This window comes from Dreissena polymorpha, chromosome 1, assembly GCF_020536995.1.
Source record: "Dreissena polymorpha isolate Duluth1 chromosome 1, UMN_Dpol_1.0, whole genome shotgun sequence".
Lineage (NCBI taxonomy): Eukaryota > Metazoa > Mollusca > Bivalvia > Myida > Dreissenidae > Dreissena > Dreissena polymorpha.
This window is the reverse complement of record NC_068355.1, coordinates 57,206,990-57,221,083: the sequence shown is the minus strand read 5'-3', so window position 1 is coordinate 57,221,083 and position 14,094 is coordinate 57,206,990. Positions and strand designations below refer to the sequence as shown.

General features: G+C 33.9%; 1 protein-coding gene across 1 annotated transcript in view; it reads right to left on the bottom strand.

Moving 5' to 3' along the window:
• Positions 1-757: 757 nt before the first annotated feature.
• The window catches only part of LOC127881603 (uncharacterized), a 638,632-nt gene continuing 625,295 nt past the window's right edge, over positions 758-14,094 (bottom strand). Inside the window, exon 4 of the mRNA XM_052429625.1 lies at positions 758-913. Coding sequence (XP_052285585.1) covers positions 761-913 — 153 coding nt within the window. The 3' untranslated portion in view covers positions 758-760. The remainder of the gene's footprint in view (positions 914-14,094) is intronic.

The following is a 14,094-nucleotide window of genomic DNA, read 5'->3' as shown; positions in this document are numbered from 1 at the left end:
CCAAATTCCACACTATTTGCATTTTCCCCCAAAATGGCAAGGAAAAGGTCTGATAAAGGGTCTATGTTAACTTCTGTGTATTCAGGTCATTCTTGTCCACCACATCCTCAGCAACCTTGTCCTGACTCAGAAGCGACTGGAGCAGCGGAAATAAGCTTGATGTATTGTTTGTATGTATGCTTAGGATTCACACACATTTATATAAATGTAATAACAATCAATAACACATGTTAAACAGCATAAAACAATTAAAATTAATAAATCTCACATCCTGTGTTAATATTCTGTAAACATTACACAAAACATCAAAATATATTCCTCCAAAGATTACTTAAACTATTTCATATTTAAAAAAAACTATTCATCAATATACATTTCTTACATGGCATGGTGTTTATAGAAATAAAAGTCTAAAAATAGCCTCAGTTGCTATGTACATGTGCATCTATGTACAGATATTAAATTTTCAGTCGAAATGCTTTGTTTTTTCATGCATAGTTTACATTAACTAAATTTTAGGACAATAATGACACAAATATTATGAATACATAACATAATATGTTTTAGATGTGATGTTCAACCCAAAACCCTTACAGTGTATAAGCATATAACAATATGTGTACATAAATTATTTGTATCTTTAACTACACACTAAATGTTGTATTGTAACATCACACACTACTATGTTCGTATGATAAATAACACATTGTCATTGAAATACTAACCACTAATTACAACAACTAATACATACATGTACACACTATTCCACTCTGATCACCAGGATGTTGTTGTCCTCCCACAGTCCCACAATGATGGATGATGTTGTGCTGCTGTAGCAGACTGACCATGGCCACATCACTCCATCCTCCTCAGTAGCAAGAGTAGCCAGCTTACTCTTCCCCTCCCAGCCCACCTGTAGTACAGTGTGGGACTGCCATCCACAGACTAGCACCTGGCCTGCAGGGGTCACATGTAGACCACGTGGGTACTCTAGTGCTGGGTCTGTGTATGTAGCCAGGCGTGTGCCATCCCTGGCCAGGGTGAGAAGCTTGTCCTGGTACCTGCTGGTGATGTACAGCCTGTCTCCTGTGGGACTCACAGCACACTTGTATACTGCCAAACAGAGTAACATCAAGATATTGAATTACTGTAAATATTAAATAATCTTAACATACTGCAGTGATATTGTATTACGCATATGTTGCTATAAAGAGGCCTTTACACATCTAAAATATATGCATACATTTCAATGATTCAATAGTTAAGCGTGACAATAAACTTCAGTAGCAGAGCTATTTAGTTAACGTTTGACATGTTGAAATGCGACTGTTGAGTAAGATATGAATTGAAGTAAAACAATTACACAGATGAAAACAATTACACATACTGAAACAATTGCACAGTTCAATCAACAGGTAAACATAGTGTTCATGTACAATCATTAAACAACCACAAAATTAAGACAAGGTCAGAAAGTGTCTCTTTCCCAGGAACACAGTTTCTATTTATAGACATGCCATGTAGTGACAGTCAAAATACTTCATTACTCATGTTTATAAATCAATAATTCTGAAAACATGTATTATTTTGTCTACTGTAGCAATAAAATGGCACATATACATTATTAAACAATTACTTTATATTATATCAGGGGGTTTTTGCTATGTAAAAATTGCCCTAAAAGGTACCCGATTCCAAACCAATATTGAAAAAAAAAAAATCCCAATTTCCATTGATGTCTTTTTTTTTTTAAAGAAAGAAGTGTCTTATGCTTATTATATATGAATTGTATTTTATAATAACCTTACAAAGTATATAACTTTAAATTATATGACTTTTTTCCAAACTTGCAAGATAAAGGCCTGATGTGGGACAATTTGGCATATATGGCAAGCATGTAACGCTGCACAAAATGCCTAGAAATCATGCCACGAAAACCACATGGTTTAGAGCTATAAGCAGGCAAGATGCGACGCCAAACGGGTAGGTATCATTAGTGTATCAATATCTTATATGTCGATGTACATAAATATCGTATTTGTAGGAGTATTACACCATGTAGATGGCAAGCATTATTATTATTAACATTTTATTTAGTATTAATCGGTAAAAAAAAATAATTTAATATGGCCTAATGTGTTGACATTTTACACCATGCTTTGCTAATCTCAAACTTGAATGATTAATTTGAGCAGACTGTCATTGCATATTTATGTTACCAGAACAGACCAATGTAAATACCAACAATCATTTCTTCTATTCCATGAATGCCCAAAATTGTATTATAATAAAATTAAATGCCATTTATAATGAAAAACGTGTTCTTATTAATACAACATTGAACTATTTTTTCAATCTATATTGCTTGGTTTACTTACAGTAGATACAACACCAACACCCTGCCCCACTGTAACATATTAAATTTGTGGCCATGTTACACACAAACTAGCATTTTTCATTTATTGCTATGGCAAATTTAAGGTGTGCTGGCTGTTAATAAATTTTATTTAATTTTTTCAGTATTTATTTAAACCCTTTTACATATATTGATGTTGCAGATACACCAGGGTATGCTCTAATCATTGGTGGATAGAAATGGTCCAAACGCTATGAACAGGAACAAGGTACCAACAAAATACCACGGGCAAAAGATCATTTCAATTTAGAAAGTAGACATGTAAATCTCTAATAAAGGTGATGAATTGCCGTTTTAGCCTTTCAACCCGTTTTAAATTATTTATGCATCTCATGTTTTTCACAGTATGTGAATATAATATAAACAAGGGCTGTTTGGAAAAAAATGCATGCGCCCCATATGGGCTGTCATTTGTAGTGGCAGCCATTGTGTGAATACGTTTTTTGTCACTGTGACCTTGACCTTTGACCTAGTGACCTGAAAATTAATAGGGGTCATCTGCCAGTCATGATCAATATACCTATGAAGTTTCATGATCCTAGGTTAATTATTCTTGAGTTATCATCAGGAAACCATTTTACTGAGTCACTGTGACCTTGACCTTTGACCTAGTGACCTGAAAATTAATAGGGGTCATCTGCAAGTCATTATCAATGTACCTATGAAGTGTAATGATCCTAGGCGTAAGTGTTCTTGAGTTATCGTCCGGAAACCATTTTACTATTTCAAGTCACTGTGACCTTGACCTTTGACCTAGTGAGCTGAAAATCAATAGATATTATCTGCCAGTCATTATCACTGTACCTGTGAAGTTTCATGATCCTAGGCATAAGCATTCTTGAGTTATCATCCTTACTATTTTACTGTTTCGAGTCACTGTGACCTTGAACTTTGACCTAGTGACCTGAAAATCAAAAGGGTCATCTGCCAGTCAAGATCAATGTTTCCATGAAGTTTCATGATCCTAGGCCTAAGCATTCTTGAGTTATCATCCAGAAACCATTTTACTATTTCAAGTCACTGTGACCTTGACCTTTGACCTAGTGACATGAAAATCAATAGGGGTCCTCTGCCAGTCATGATCAATGTACCTATAAAGTTTCATGATCCTAGGCCTAAGCGTTCTTGAGTTATCATCCAGAAACCATCTGACGGACAGACCGACCAACATGTGCAAAACAATATACCCCCCTCTTCTTCAAAGGGGGGCATAATAATATATGCAATCAAAATTAATTAATTATAGACCACGTATTTTTACTAAAACTTTTCATTAGAAAATAGTGCAAAAAACAACAACAGTTAAAAAATGTATGTTATATGACACTCAAATCATGCATATTCATACAAATATGTAGCACTATTATTCAATAACATTTCAAAACATCAAACCTATTTCTAGTTTATCACTTAGGCACTTGGTTATTTGAATTTGAGTATGAAGTACCTCCTTTGAATATAAATTGTATTGTTATTTGCATTTAATCAGTATATTTGTTTGTTGTTGTATTTATATAAAAGAAACATGCATTCATATCTTGCTATTACTTTTTTATAGGTGTTTGAAAGTGCTTATCAGTCATAATGACTCTTCAAGTCCAACGAGTTAGAGTAATTCCAGGGATCAGATTGAATGATTTCATGGGTAATAATATCAATATATATCGTCTCCAAAAATGGCTATTTATTGTTTATAAGGTTTGGCATTAATGTATATATTTATGTAGATATAATTTTAACTCAACAGTAACATGCCTCTAGTATAAAGATTCTTAAGATTAACAAACACTTTTTTAATATGGACATGAATGGTTTTTGTGAGAACAAAACATAACATACTTTATGTGGTAGGACTAGGAAATTAATATTAACTTTATTGAAAACCATTCAAATAAACATTAAGATTAATGTATGTATAATAATAAACTTATTTATTTTAGCTAGACTGCATCCAAAGCCTTAGGCTTATTGAGATACTCTCAAGTCTGTTTCCTGGGAAGAACCAGTACATAGTGTTTTTGTAAATATCAAGAGAACCCTCCCCAAGAAGAGATCAAACCTGTGGCCTCCCAACGGCTAGGCAGGCACCATATCTACAATGCCACAACAAGATTATTAAACAATACAATATATAAATAAATAAATAAATATACACTACAGATCCATTATATCGCGATTGACGGGGTCCAAAGATAGCGATCGCGATATATCCGGAGCGCGATATAAATCAAGACATGTCTGACTTAGTTTTTAAGCAGTTGATGTGCAGTTAATGTCAAATTTCATCAGTGTTTTCATGTTATGTACGGCGCTGCTTTATCTTTGTATCGTAATAATTGCAAACCAATTTTACATGTACTTTTGTAAAACAACAACAAAAAATTTATTTGTATAAAATAATATCGTAATTAAAGTTTTGATTACCATGGAAATTGTAATGCCATTATTAATTTGTATTTTCAGGTACGCTCAGCGTAATATACACCTACATTTGTGTAGTGTATTAAAGATATACACCTACATTTGTGCAGTGTAGAAACCTAGATTTACGCTACTTTCCTAGTTATTATTTTCACGTTTTAATTAGCGATATGGCACGTAATGCGCTTAAACAAATTATCGTTGCATTAATTACGCACAATGTTAATGTTTCGTTTGATTCTCAAATGAGCTTTACTAAATTTGTAATCCGAAACACGTTTCCGAATTTTAATGCTAATGCGACATTAACAAATTCTAGCGTCAAATAAACAGTGCTAAAATATCCTTTGTCTCCATAAAAAGCGCGTGAAAATTATGCAGACATGTAGAACGTCGCATGGAAAGTGAGAATGTATTTTGTGTTGTATAAAAAAATGAACATCACGTCAGGCGATTTACGCGTGTTCAGTGGGAAAAAAACGCCCCGATTGGACGTTATTTCATCACATCTTTAAATAGTAACAAATGCCAAAATGTATTTGATATTAAGAATAATTGCAAATGTGTGTGTGTACTGAGCACTTTTATCGTAAATATTTACCGGAGTTTGCTTTAAAACTGAAATATACGGGATTATCGGGTAATGATGAGCGATATCAACTGTATAATATAAACAAAATGAAGCGACTGTATATACGCATAGCCAAACAATAGTTATAATAAGCTGATTATTAACAAAACGACAATTTAGTGTTTATTATTGATGTGGCTTCAAACTGCTAAATGTCTCAGCTAAAATATAATAGCAAAAACAACAAACTGACATTATTATCGAGAATGAGACACTAATAACTCAAGTGCTGCAAACAACTCAATCCGTGTTAAAGCAACACTGTCACTTAAGGTCTGTTTTCACGCTTCACTGCGTGTCAAGTATAAGCCGCGTAAAACGGGTGATCAATTACTAGCCAGAACCGGTTGTTATCGCAGTTTGCATATTGTCAGATTATAGCTTGTCAACGAATTTTAAAAAAAATGTGTTTTTGTGATCATTCTTGTCGGATTTTTGGGAGCCATAGCAGACTCGCAATATAATGGACAGCGCGATATAACGGATCGCGATGTAACGGAGTTGCAGTGTATACATATAAGAGTTATGTATTCCATTTATGCCAGGTCACATGCTGATGACACCAGTGTCGGTGATGGCAGCTCTGAAAGTGTCGGTGGGCAGGCATCTCCTGACGAGCATGAAATCTCCACAAATAACAAACAAGAGGGCCATGATAGCCCTGTATCACTCCACTGCTGAAGAAAAGGCTGAAACAAATATTCTTGGCATGTGCAAATACTTAAATATAGGCCCTAGTTAAGCACATGTACACTTTTGTGACACCCTGGTCTGGGTCAAATTTAACCTCAGGGGCATAATTTGAGCAAACGTTGTAGAGGACTACTATATCTCACTACATACAAAATGTGGTAGCCCTAGGTCCTATAGTTAAGGACAAGAATATTTTAAAACTTTTCACAAAATAAGCAAGATATGAGCATATATAATGTTCAATTTTGTGACCCGCGGGTCAAATTTGACCCAAAGGGCATAATTTGAACAAACTTGGTATAAGAGGACTATAAGAATGATGTAACTGCATACCAAATTTGGTAGCAATAGTCCAAATGGTTTTTGACAAGAAGATTTTTTTAAAGATTTTACAAAATAGGCGCTTTATACGCATTTATTCAATTTTGTGAATCCCCGGGGCAGGGTTAAAGTTGACCCAGAGGCATTATTTGAACAAATGTGGTAGAAGTTTATTAGATGTCTATTATATATGTAACATACCAAATTTGGTAGCCCTAGGCCCAATGGTTATGGACAAGAAGATTTTTAAAGTTTTCGCAAAAAAGGCCCCATTAGTGTATGGTCAGTATTGTGACCCCCCGGGCATGGTAAAAATTGACCCAAGGGGCATAATTTGAACAAACTTGGTAGAGAACTATTAGATGTCACTACATACCGAATTTGGTAGCCCTATCATGCCTTGTAACACTTTTGTCCTAGTAAGCTGACTGAACTCAATTCGAACTATCATAAATGTAGGGATGCTCTTAAGCCTTGGTTATTTGGCAGTCAGACCGATGTTAAAACGGTCACGAACTGCTTGTTTACTGGAGTTAGAATAAAATACTCCAATTAGACAGGGTGATGGAAAGTTTTGTTTACTTGCTGAGATCACGTTTTCTGGAACATGACCGTTTGTATAAGCATTTACATAAGCATTAGTATAAAAGAGGGGTATTTTAAATCGAGCCATTATTGATAGCAACTCGCACAGTAAACATTATAATTTTACGGCTTTACGGTAAGTGCAGGAGAGAGGGACATTTACTTTCTTGACGGATTATATTTGTGTTGGAGTATCTTGTTTCTTTCTTGTTTTGATCTTGTTCAATTTCTTTATAAGAATTACATACATTTACAATACAAATAAGAATAATATACATTTACAATACAACATATACAAACATTTTAAACAAGAATAAAAGACTATATATGCTATAAAAAGACTTGTTGCATTCTTTCGCAAACTGATGAGTAGTTAAACGAACCTGGAACATTTTAGTAAAAACAAAAAATTACACAACGCGACTTAAACGAACCTTTGAACACTAATATATTCAAATAAGGGTAGAAGTGCCACAGCCTTATGGTTAAAGGACAGGAAGATTTTGTAAGTGTTCACTAAATAGGCACTATATAAGCATTATAATCGATTTTGTGGCCCCAAGGGCAGGGTCAAATTTGACCCCTGGGGCATAATTTTAACAAACTAAATAAAGGACTATACAATGTCACTACATACCAAATTGTGTAGCCCTAGGCATAATTGTTATGGACAATATTTTTTTTTTAGTTTTCACAAAATAGGCATTATATAAGCATATGTTCAATTTTGTGACCCCCGGGGCAGGATCAAATTTGATCCCATGGATAAAATTTGAACAGATTTGGAAGAGGACTATTAGATGTCACTACATATCAAATTTGACAGCCCTAGACCGGATGGTTATGGACAAGAAGATTTTTTAAGTTTTCACAAAATAGACCTTATATACAGTACAGCCTAAGCGGCACAAACATAATCCGCGGCTACGCCATGGCCAGATTATTAGTCCGCGGCGGCCGAATCGTGTGTTCACGCGGCGTATCGCCGTGGCACTCGGCATCGATCCGCGCAACGACGCCGAGTCTGCATTAACCACGCGTACTTTGGCGGAGTAAATCCGCCGCATACGTACGCGGCGGATCGAGTGAAAAGATATCCACCTACATGTACATACATGTATGTGTAGCGTAGAATTAATTACGCGCAACTGTTTATGTTTCGTTCGATTATCATTATTAAATTTGTAATCCGAAACACACTTCCAAATTTTAATGCTAACGCGTCCTTTGGCAAATTCTAGCGTCAAATAAACAGTGCTAAAATATCCTTTGTTTCATAAAAAACGCGCGAAAATTATGCAGACATGTAGAACGTTGTTTGGAAAGTTTGGGTGTATTTTGTGTTGTATAAATACATGAACATCACGTCAGGTGTAAATCGCGTGTTCAGTGGAGAAAAAAAACGCCTCGATTAGACGTTATTTCATCATCTCTATAAATAGTAACAAATGCCAAAATGTATTTGATACTTAAGGAAATATCGAGAATGTTTGTGTATCGTAAATATTTACCAGCATTTGCTTTAAAACTGGAATATACGGGATTATCGGGTAATTAGTAGCGATATTAACTGTATAATATGAACAAAATTAAACGTGTTTATATACGCATATTCAAACAATAGTTATAATAAGCTGATAATTAACAAAACTACAAATACGTCGTCACCGTCTTGATTATTGATGTGGCTTCAAACTGCTAATTTTCTCAGCTAAAATATAATAGCGGAATCAACATGCAATTAATTTATAAATCCACCATATGCTGGAGCCTTGACCACTTGTATGTGCGAAAACATAATTACGTGACCTTGTTTATGTGTGAAATACATACGCTACGGGCGGGCAACAAACTTAATAATTGGCCAGACACATTAGCTATGCTTACATGTATATGCTAATACAATCCGCGCACAATAAATTTATTATGATTTTAATTATTATTATAATTGTTCTTTCAAAATTTGTTAACTACATGTAACTAATAATTAAAAAAAATAATATTTCATGATCGCATCGACTCGGCATCATGTCGCGGACCGCGGCATGCCTCGGCGGACAGATGCGAAGTTTCGCGGCAAAATGCGACTTGCCGCCGCATACTGACGCGGCTTCAACGACTGACGCGGCATCGACTCGTTTCGCCTTGCCGCCGCGGATCGCGAAATACGTTTGTTCCGCTTTGGCTGTACTGTAAGCATGTGTTCAACTTTGTGACCCCGAGGCAGGGTCAAATTTGACCCAAGGGATAAAATTTGAACAAACTTGGTAGACAACTATAAGATGTCACTACATACCAAATTTGATAGCCCTAGGCCCGATGTTTATGGACAAGAAGATTTTTAAAGTTTTCACAAAATTAGGCTCCATATAAGCGTATGTTCAATTTTGTGACCCCCACGGCAGGGTCAAATTTGACCCCAGGGGCATAATATAAACACACTTAGTAGAGGACTATAAGATGTCACTACATACCTAATTTGGTAGCCCTAGGCCCAATGGTTATGGACAAGCCATTTATAAGCATATATTCAATTTTGTGACCCCCGGGCAGTTTTAAATTTGACCCAGGGGCATATTGAACAAACTAAGAAGAGAACTATTAAATGTCACTACATGCCAAATTTGGTAGCCCTATGCCATACGGTTATGGACAAGAAGATTTAAAAAAAAACACAATAGGCCTTATATAAGCATATGTTCAATTTTGTGACCCTCAGAGCAGGGTCAAACTTGAACCCAGGGGCATAATTTGAACAAACTTGGTAGAGTACTTTAAGATGCTACTACATACCGAATTTGGTAGCCCTATAGGCCCAATGGTTATGGACGAGAAGATTTGTAAAGTTTTCACAAAATAGACCCTATATAAGCAAATGTTCAATGTCGTGACCCCTGGGGAAGGGTCAAATTTGTCCCCAGGGGCATAATTTGAACAAATTTGATAGAGGACTATTAGATGTCTTTACATACTTAATTTGATAGCCCTATGCCCAATAGTTATGGACGAGAAGATTTTGAAAGTTTTTACAAAATAGGCCTTATATAAGATTTTTTTTTTATTTTGTGACCCCCGGGGCAGGGTCAAATTTTACCCCAGGGGCATAATTTGAACAAATTTGAAAAAAGTTTACCTCAGGAACATTCCTGAGAAATTTCATCAGAATTGGACCAGTTGTTTAGGAGAATAAGATGCTTAAAGGAAAAGTTAGCGCACGGATGGACGCACGACGGACACAGGACCATGATATACGCCCCGCTAGCCTTTGAACAATGGAGGCAAAAATCAGAAATAACCATCAAATATGTTAATGCCTCACACGATAAAATCATGTTTTATACTGGCTTGCCAACTTTCGTTTTTTTTTTAATTCTTTGTTTTTGACATCGATTGAATTTGGTGCCTACGAGTTATGTTCTGAAAAACTGAAAACTGTTAAGATTGAGAAGGGCGTAAAAAAAGTTGACCTGTTGATGAGTTTCAATGACATAAAATAAATAAACAAATTATTTGAATTGTGATTCAACAAAATGAAAAAAAACCTCTTCATTGCAAGAACTGTATTGATAAATAAAACATTTGTTAATTTTTAATGAGTTGTATCTTTTCATTGTATTGTTGTTCTTTGAGTGCTATGTACAGTCACATGTGACAGTAACATATACTTTTAAATCACATATATCACAGGCCATATAAGTATAGATTGATATATTTATCACAACAGTCCATATTTATTTCCCAATTGATTAAAACTAAACAATTGGCCATGTGTTTATATAATGAACCAACAAAGACTTGAAGAATAATATGAAAATAGTTTTTATTGTTACTGTGCCCATATGAATTTATAAATGTATTTCTTTGATGTCAAAATAAAACACTTCAGGTATCTGTAAAAAAAACTGTTGGAAACTGTCTTGGTTCATTATAAATGAGCATATATCTAATTACATAATTTTGCAGACATTTCTAAAAATTATGAGATACAGAGATATTGCTCATTTTTAGAATTTTCCACTTTTACCACAATTATTCCTAATTTTAATTGTATCTCTATTGATGGTTTTACTATATATATGAAGAACAAAAATTAAGGAGACACTCATCAAAAATATTCATAATCCAAGCAATTTAATTTCACGTGATTAAATCATTATCAGTAAAAAGCATTAATATTAACCGACTGGAAATTAAATCAGAATCTTAAAGCAAGCAGACGAATAAGGCACTTACTTAATAAATTAACTCTTTTTGGGAGGCACAAAACATTTGATCTAGAAAGACATTCTCCTAGCAGAGTTGTTGTTTGTGCCTCAACATACAACATCTCTATAGCGGGCTCAATTCCAGAAACACATCAATGTAATTTTACGCTCTTTCATGGAAATATTTAGGACACCAAGCATAATATTTTAAGTAATTACCTTTAAAAACTGCATATATTGTTAATTTATTGAGATATTTAATAACAATTATGAGAACAACTTTCATGCCCATTTACGCAGATGACATCACTCCGCTAAAATGTAAACAAAGGCCAAAATGGTGATGAAAAGCAAGTGTTAATCTACAAACACATTGAAAGTTTTGTGTATGTTTATGTTAAATGTGTAATCAAATGAAATAGCTAATTATGGGAACATATCGTAAGTTTGCAATTTGGATAGATAGATAATATTTATTTTTGATAATTAATAGTGTATCATTGTATGAAGATAATGATCAATGTTTTTGTTTTGTTTTGTTCTGCTTATTTGGCTAGGCTGGTCTTGGTTATTGCTCTGTCATATATTTGTATACTACCATGTGCTTAATAACCACTTTGCCATGCTTATTTTATGTCTTTAATTGTCTTCATTAATTTGTAAGCTTACGGTTTAGATTAGCGCAAATGTCTCAGTTATTATTTATTACTATTAGGTGCTTATCATTTTGCTTTATCTTTTGCTTTGTGTTGCTTATTTGGCTAGGCTGGTCTTGGTTATTGCTCTACCTCATATATACATATATATATATATATATATATATATATATATATATATATACTACTATGTGCTTCTAGCATTTTTTTTAATTATTTGTTTTACGGGAGCGCCCGACCCTATTTTTCGACAAATAGAAATAAAAATAAAAGTCACTTTCGTTTTTTTTAATTTATATTTCACCCGCCGACCTGGTATTTTATCCAAAACTAGAATTTGCGGAGATTGCCGAAAGTGTTGTTCAAAATGTGTTTATAATACGGGTTGTTTCGTTGTGCCAAGTCGACTTGTAAAGCGTCAGCGATTTTCATTGGCTATTGCAGCCAATACCACACGCTATTAGCCAATCGGTGAGTATTTAACAAATGATTTTCATATTGCATTTCCGAAATGACGGACATTAACAACAACGAGACAAATGTAGCATATTTTAAAATCAAATTAATTAAAAACGGAGCAGAAACAATTTCAATTAGAAAAGTTAATCTTCAGAACACCATTGTTGATATCATGCCCATATTATGTAATATGAAATTGAAAATAATTAGAGTTTTTTCAGGGGTGTCACCATCAATTACTTTCGGTGTGTTAAAACGATTTGGGTAGGTTTAATTAATGTGCGTATTTATTAAAATGTAGATCCTGATATATTTTTATAGATAAAAATCAACATCCTGAAAATGTCCAAGAAGTACTACTTCACGTTTCTTTATAATGAACATGAGGAATGAACCACAGGTACTTGCATCGATAATCCCATTCTCCACCCACCCATATATATTCTTTATTTAGAAAAAAGTTTTCAACACAGCTTCTGAAGAAAATTAGATTGGGTTCGGATGTCCGTATGTCCGTCAAAGTCACAAGAAAGTTTTGATTATATTTCTTAGCAAATTAGCATGCTTATTATTCTACATTAACTTAAAACAAAACATTTTTTCCATATATTAAACTCTATAACTATTTTTATATCAACATTTTAACCATTTTCCCGGTACCTTTTGACCAAGTTACGTCAGTTTGGATCAGTTCATTTAATTGAATTTCTACAGAAGAAACCAAAGTTTTGACTTTCAAAATGTAATGAAAAAGCAAATGGAATTTATTTCTTAATTATTTGATCAGTTTTGTAAATCAGAAATACATCTTAATGTATTTTTCAAAAATGAGTTATTATTTAGCCGAAATATGATGTTCTATCAACTGTACATAATGTTTTCATACTGCAGGGTTTGTTCTGCAGGGAATGCAAGTAAATTTATCACACCTCAGGCTCTGTTGATAAAATGTGCTCCATTGGTTCTATGTATTTGTTCCAAGGGTTATTATTATCTTCACTTTTATATAGCTCTCTCTGTTTATTATATATCCAAAACATGTTATTGCTGTTTGTCCTTAAAATAATACAGACAACACATTCCATAGAAATTTTCATTTGAACTTAAACTGTGAATAAGAGAGGAACAAAATAAAATGTGCAAAAGTTTACACCATTTTATTTTTTACTCCAGGACTCCGGGGTCACTGGTTCGAGCCCTGCTGCAGGCTACTTTTTTTTCCCTTTTTATATTATTCTATATTTTTTACTGGAGCTTTTTAGATCCAATATGTTTACATTTATCAATATAAAGCTTTAATTGACAAACTTCAAAACATGCCAAAATCTGTGAAAAGGCCCCTTTAATACTAACCAAGCACTATTAATTTCTTTAGAAATGTTACTTCTGTGCTTGTTCAATATTTTGCTTTTAATGCTTTTCAGTAAAAAATCACAGGAGTTTGAAATTCTCTCCATGAAGCTAATAATATAATGGCTAAATAATAAAAACTAGACCCCTATATACTAATATAGTATATAGACGTACTATATAGGGGTCTATTTTTATTATTTTGCCACAAGATTAGCTTCATGTATAGAATTTCAAACTCCTGTGGTAAAAATTATACACATAATTAATGCTCAAGCATAATACATACTGGGCATTTTAAATATACTATGGTATTTTATGTTTTGATGACACAGGATGAGAAAATTGTGCAGCCAG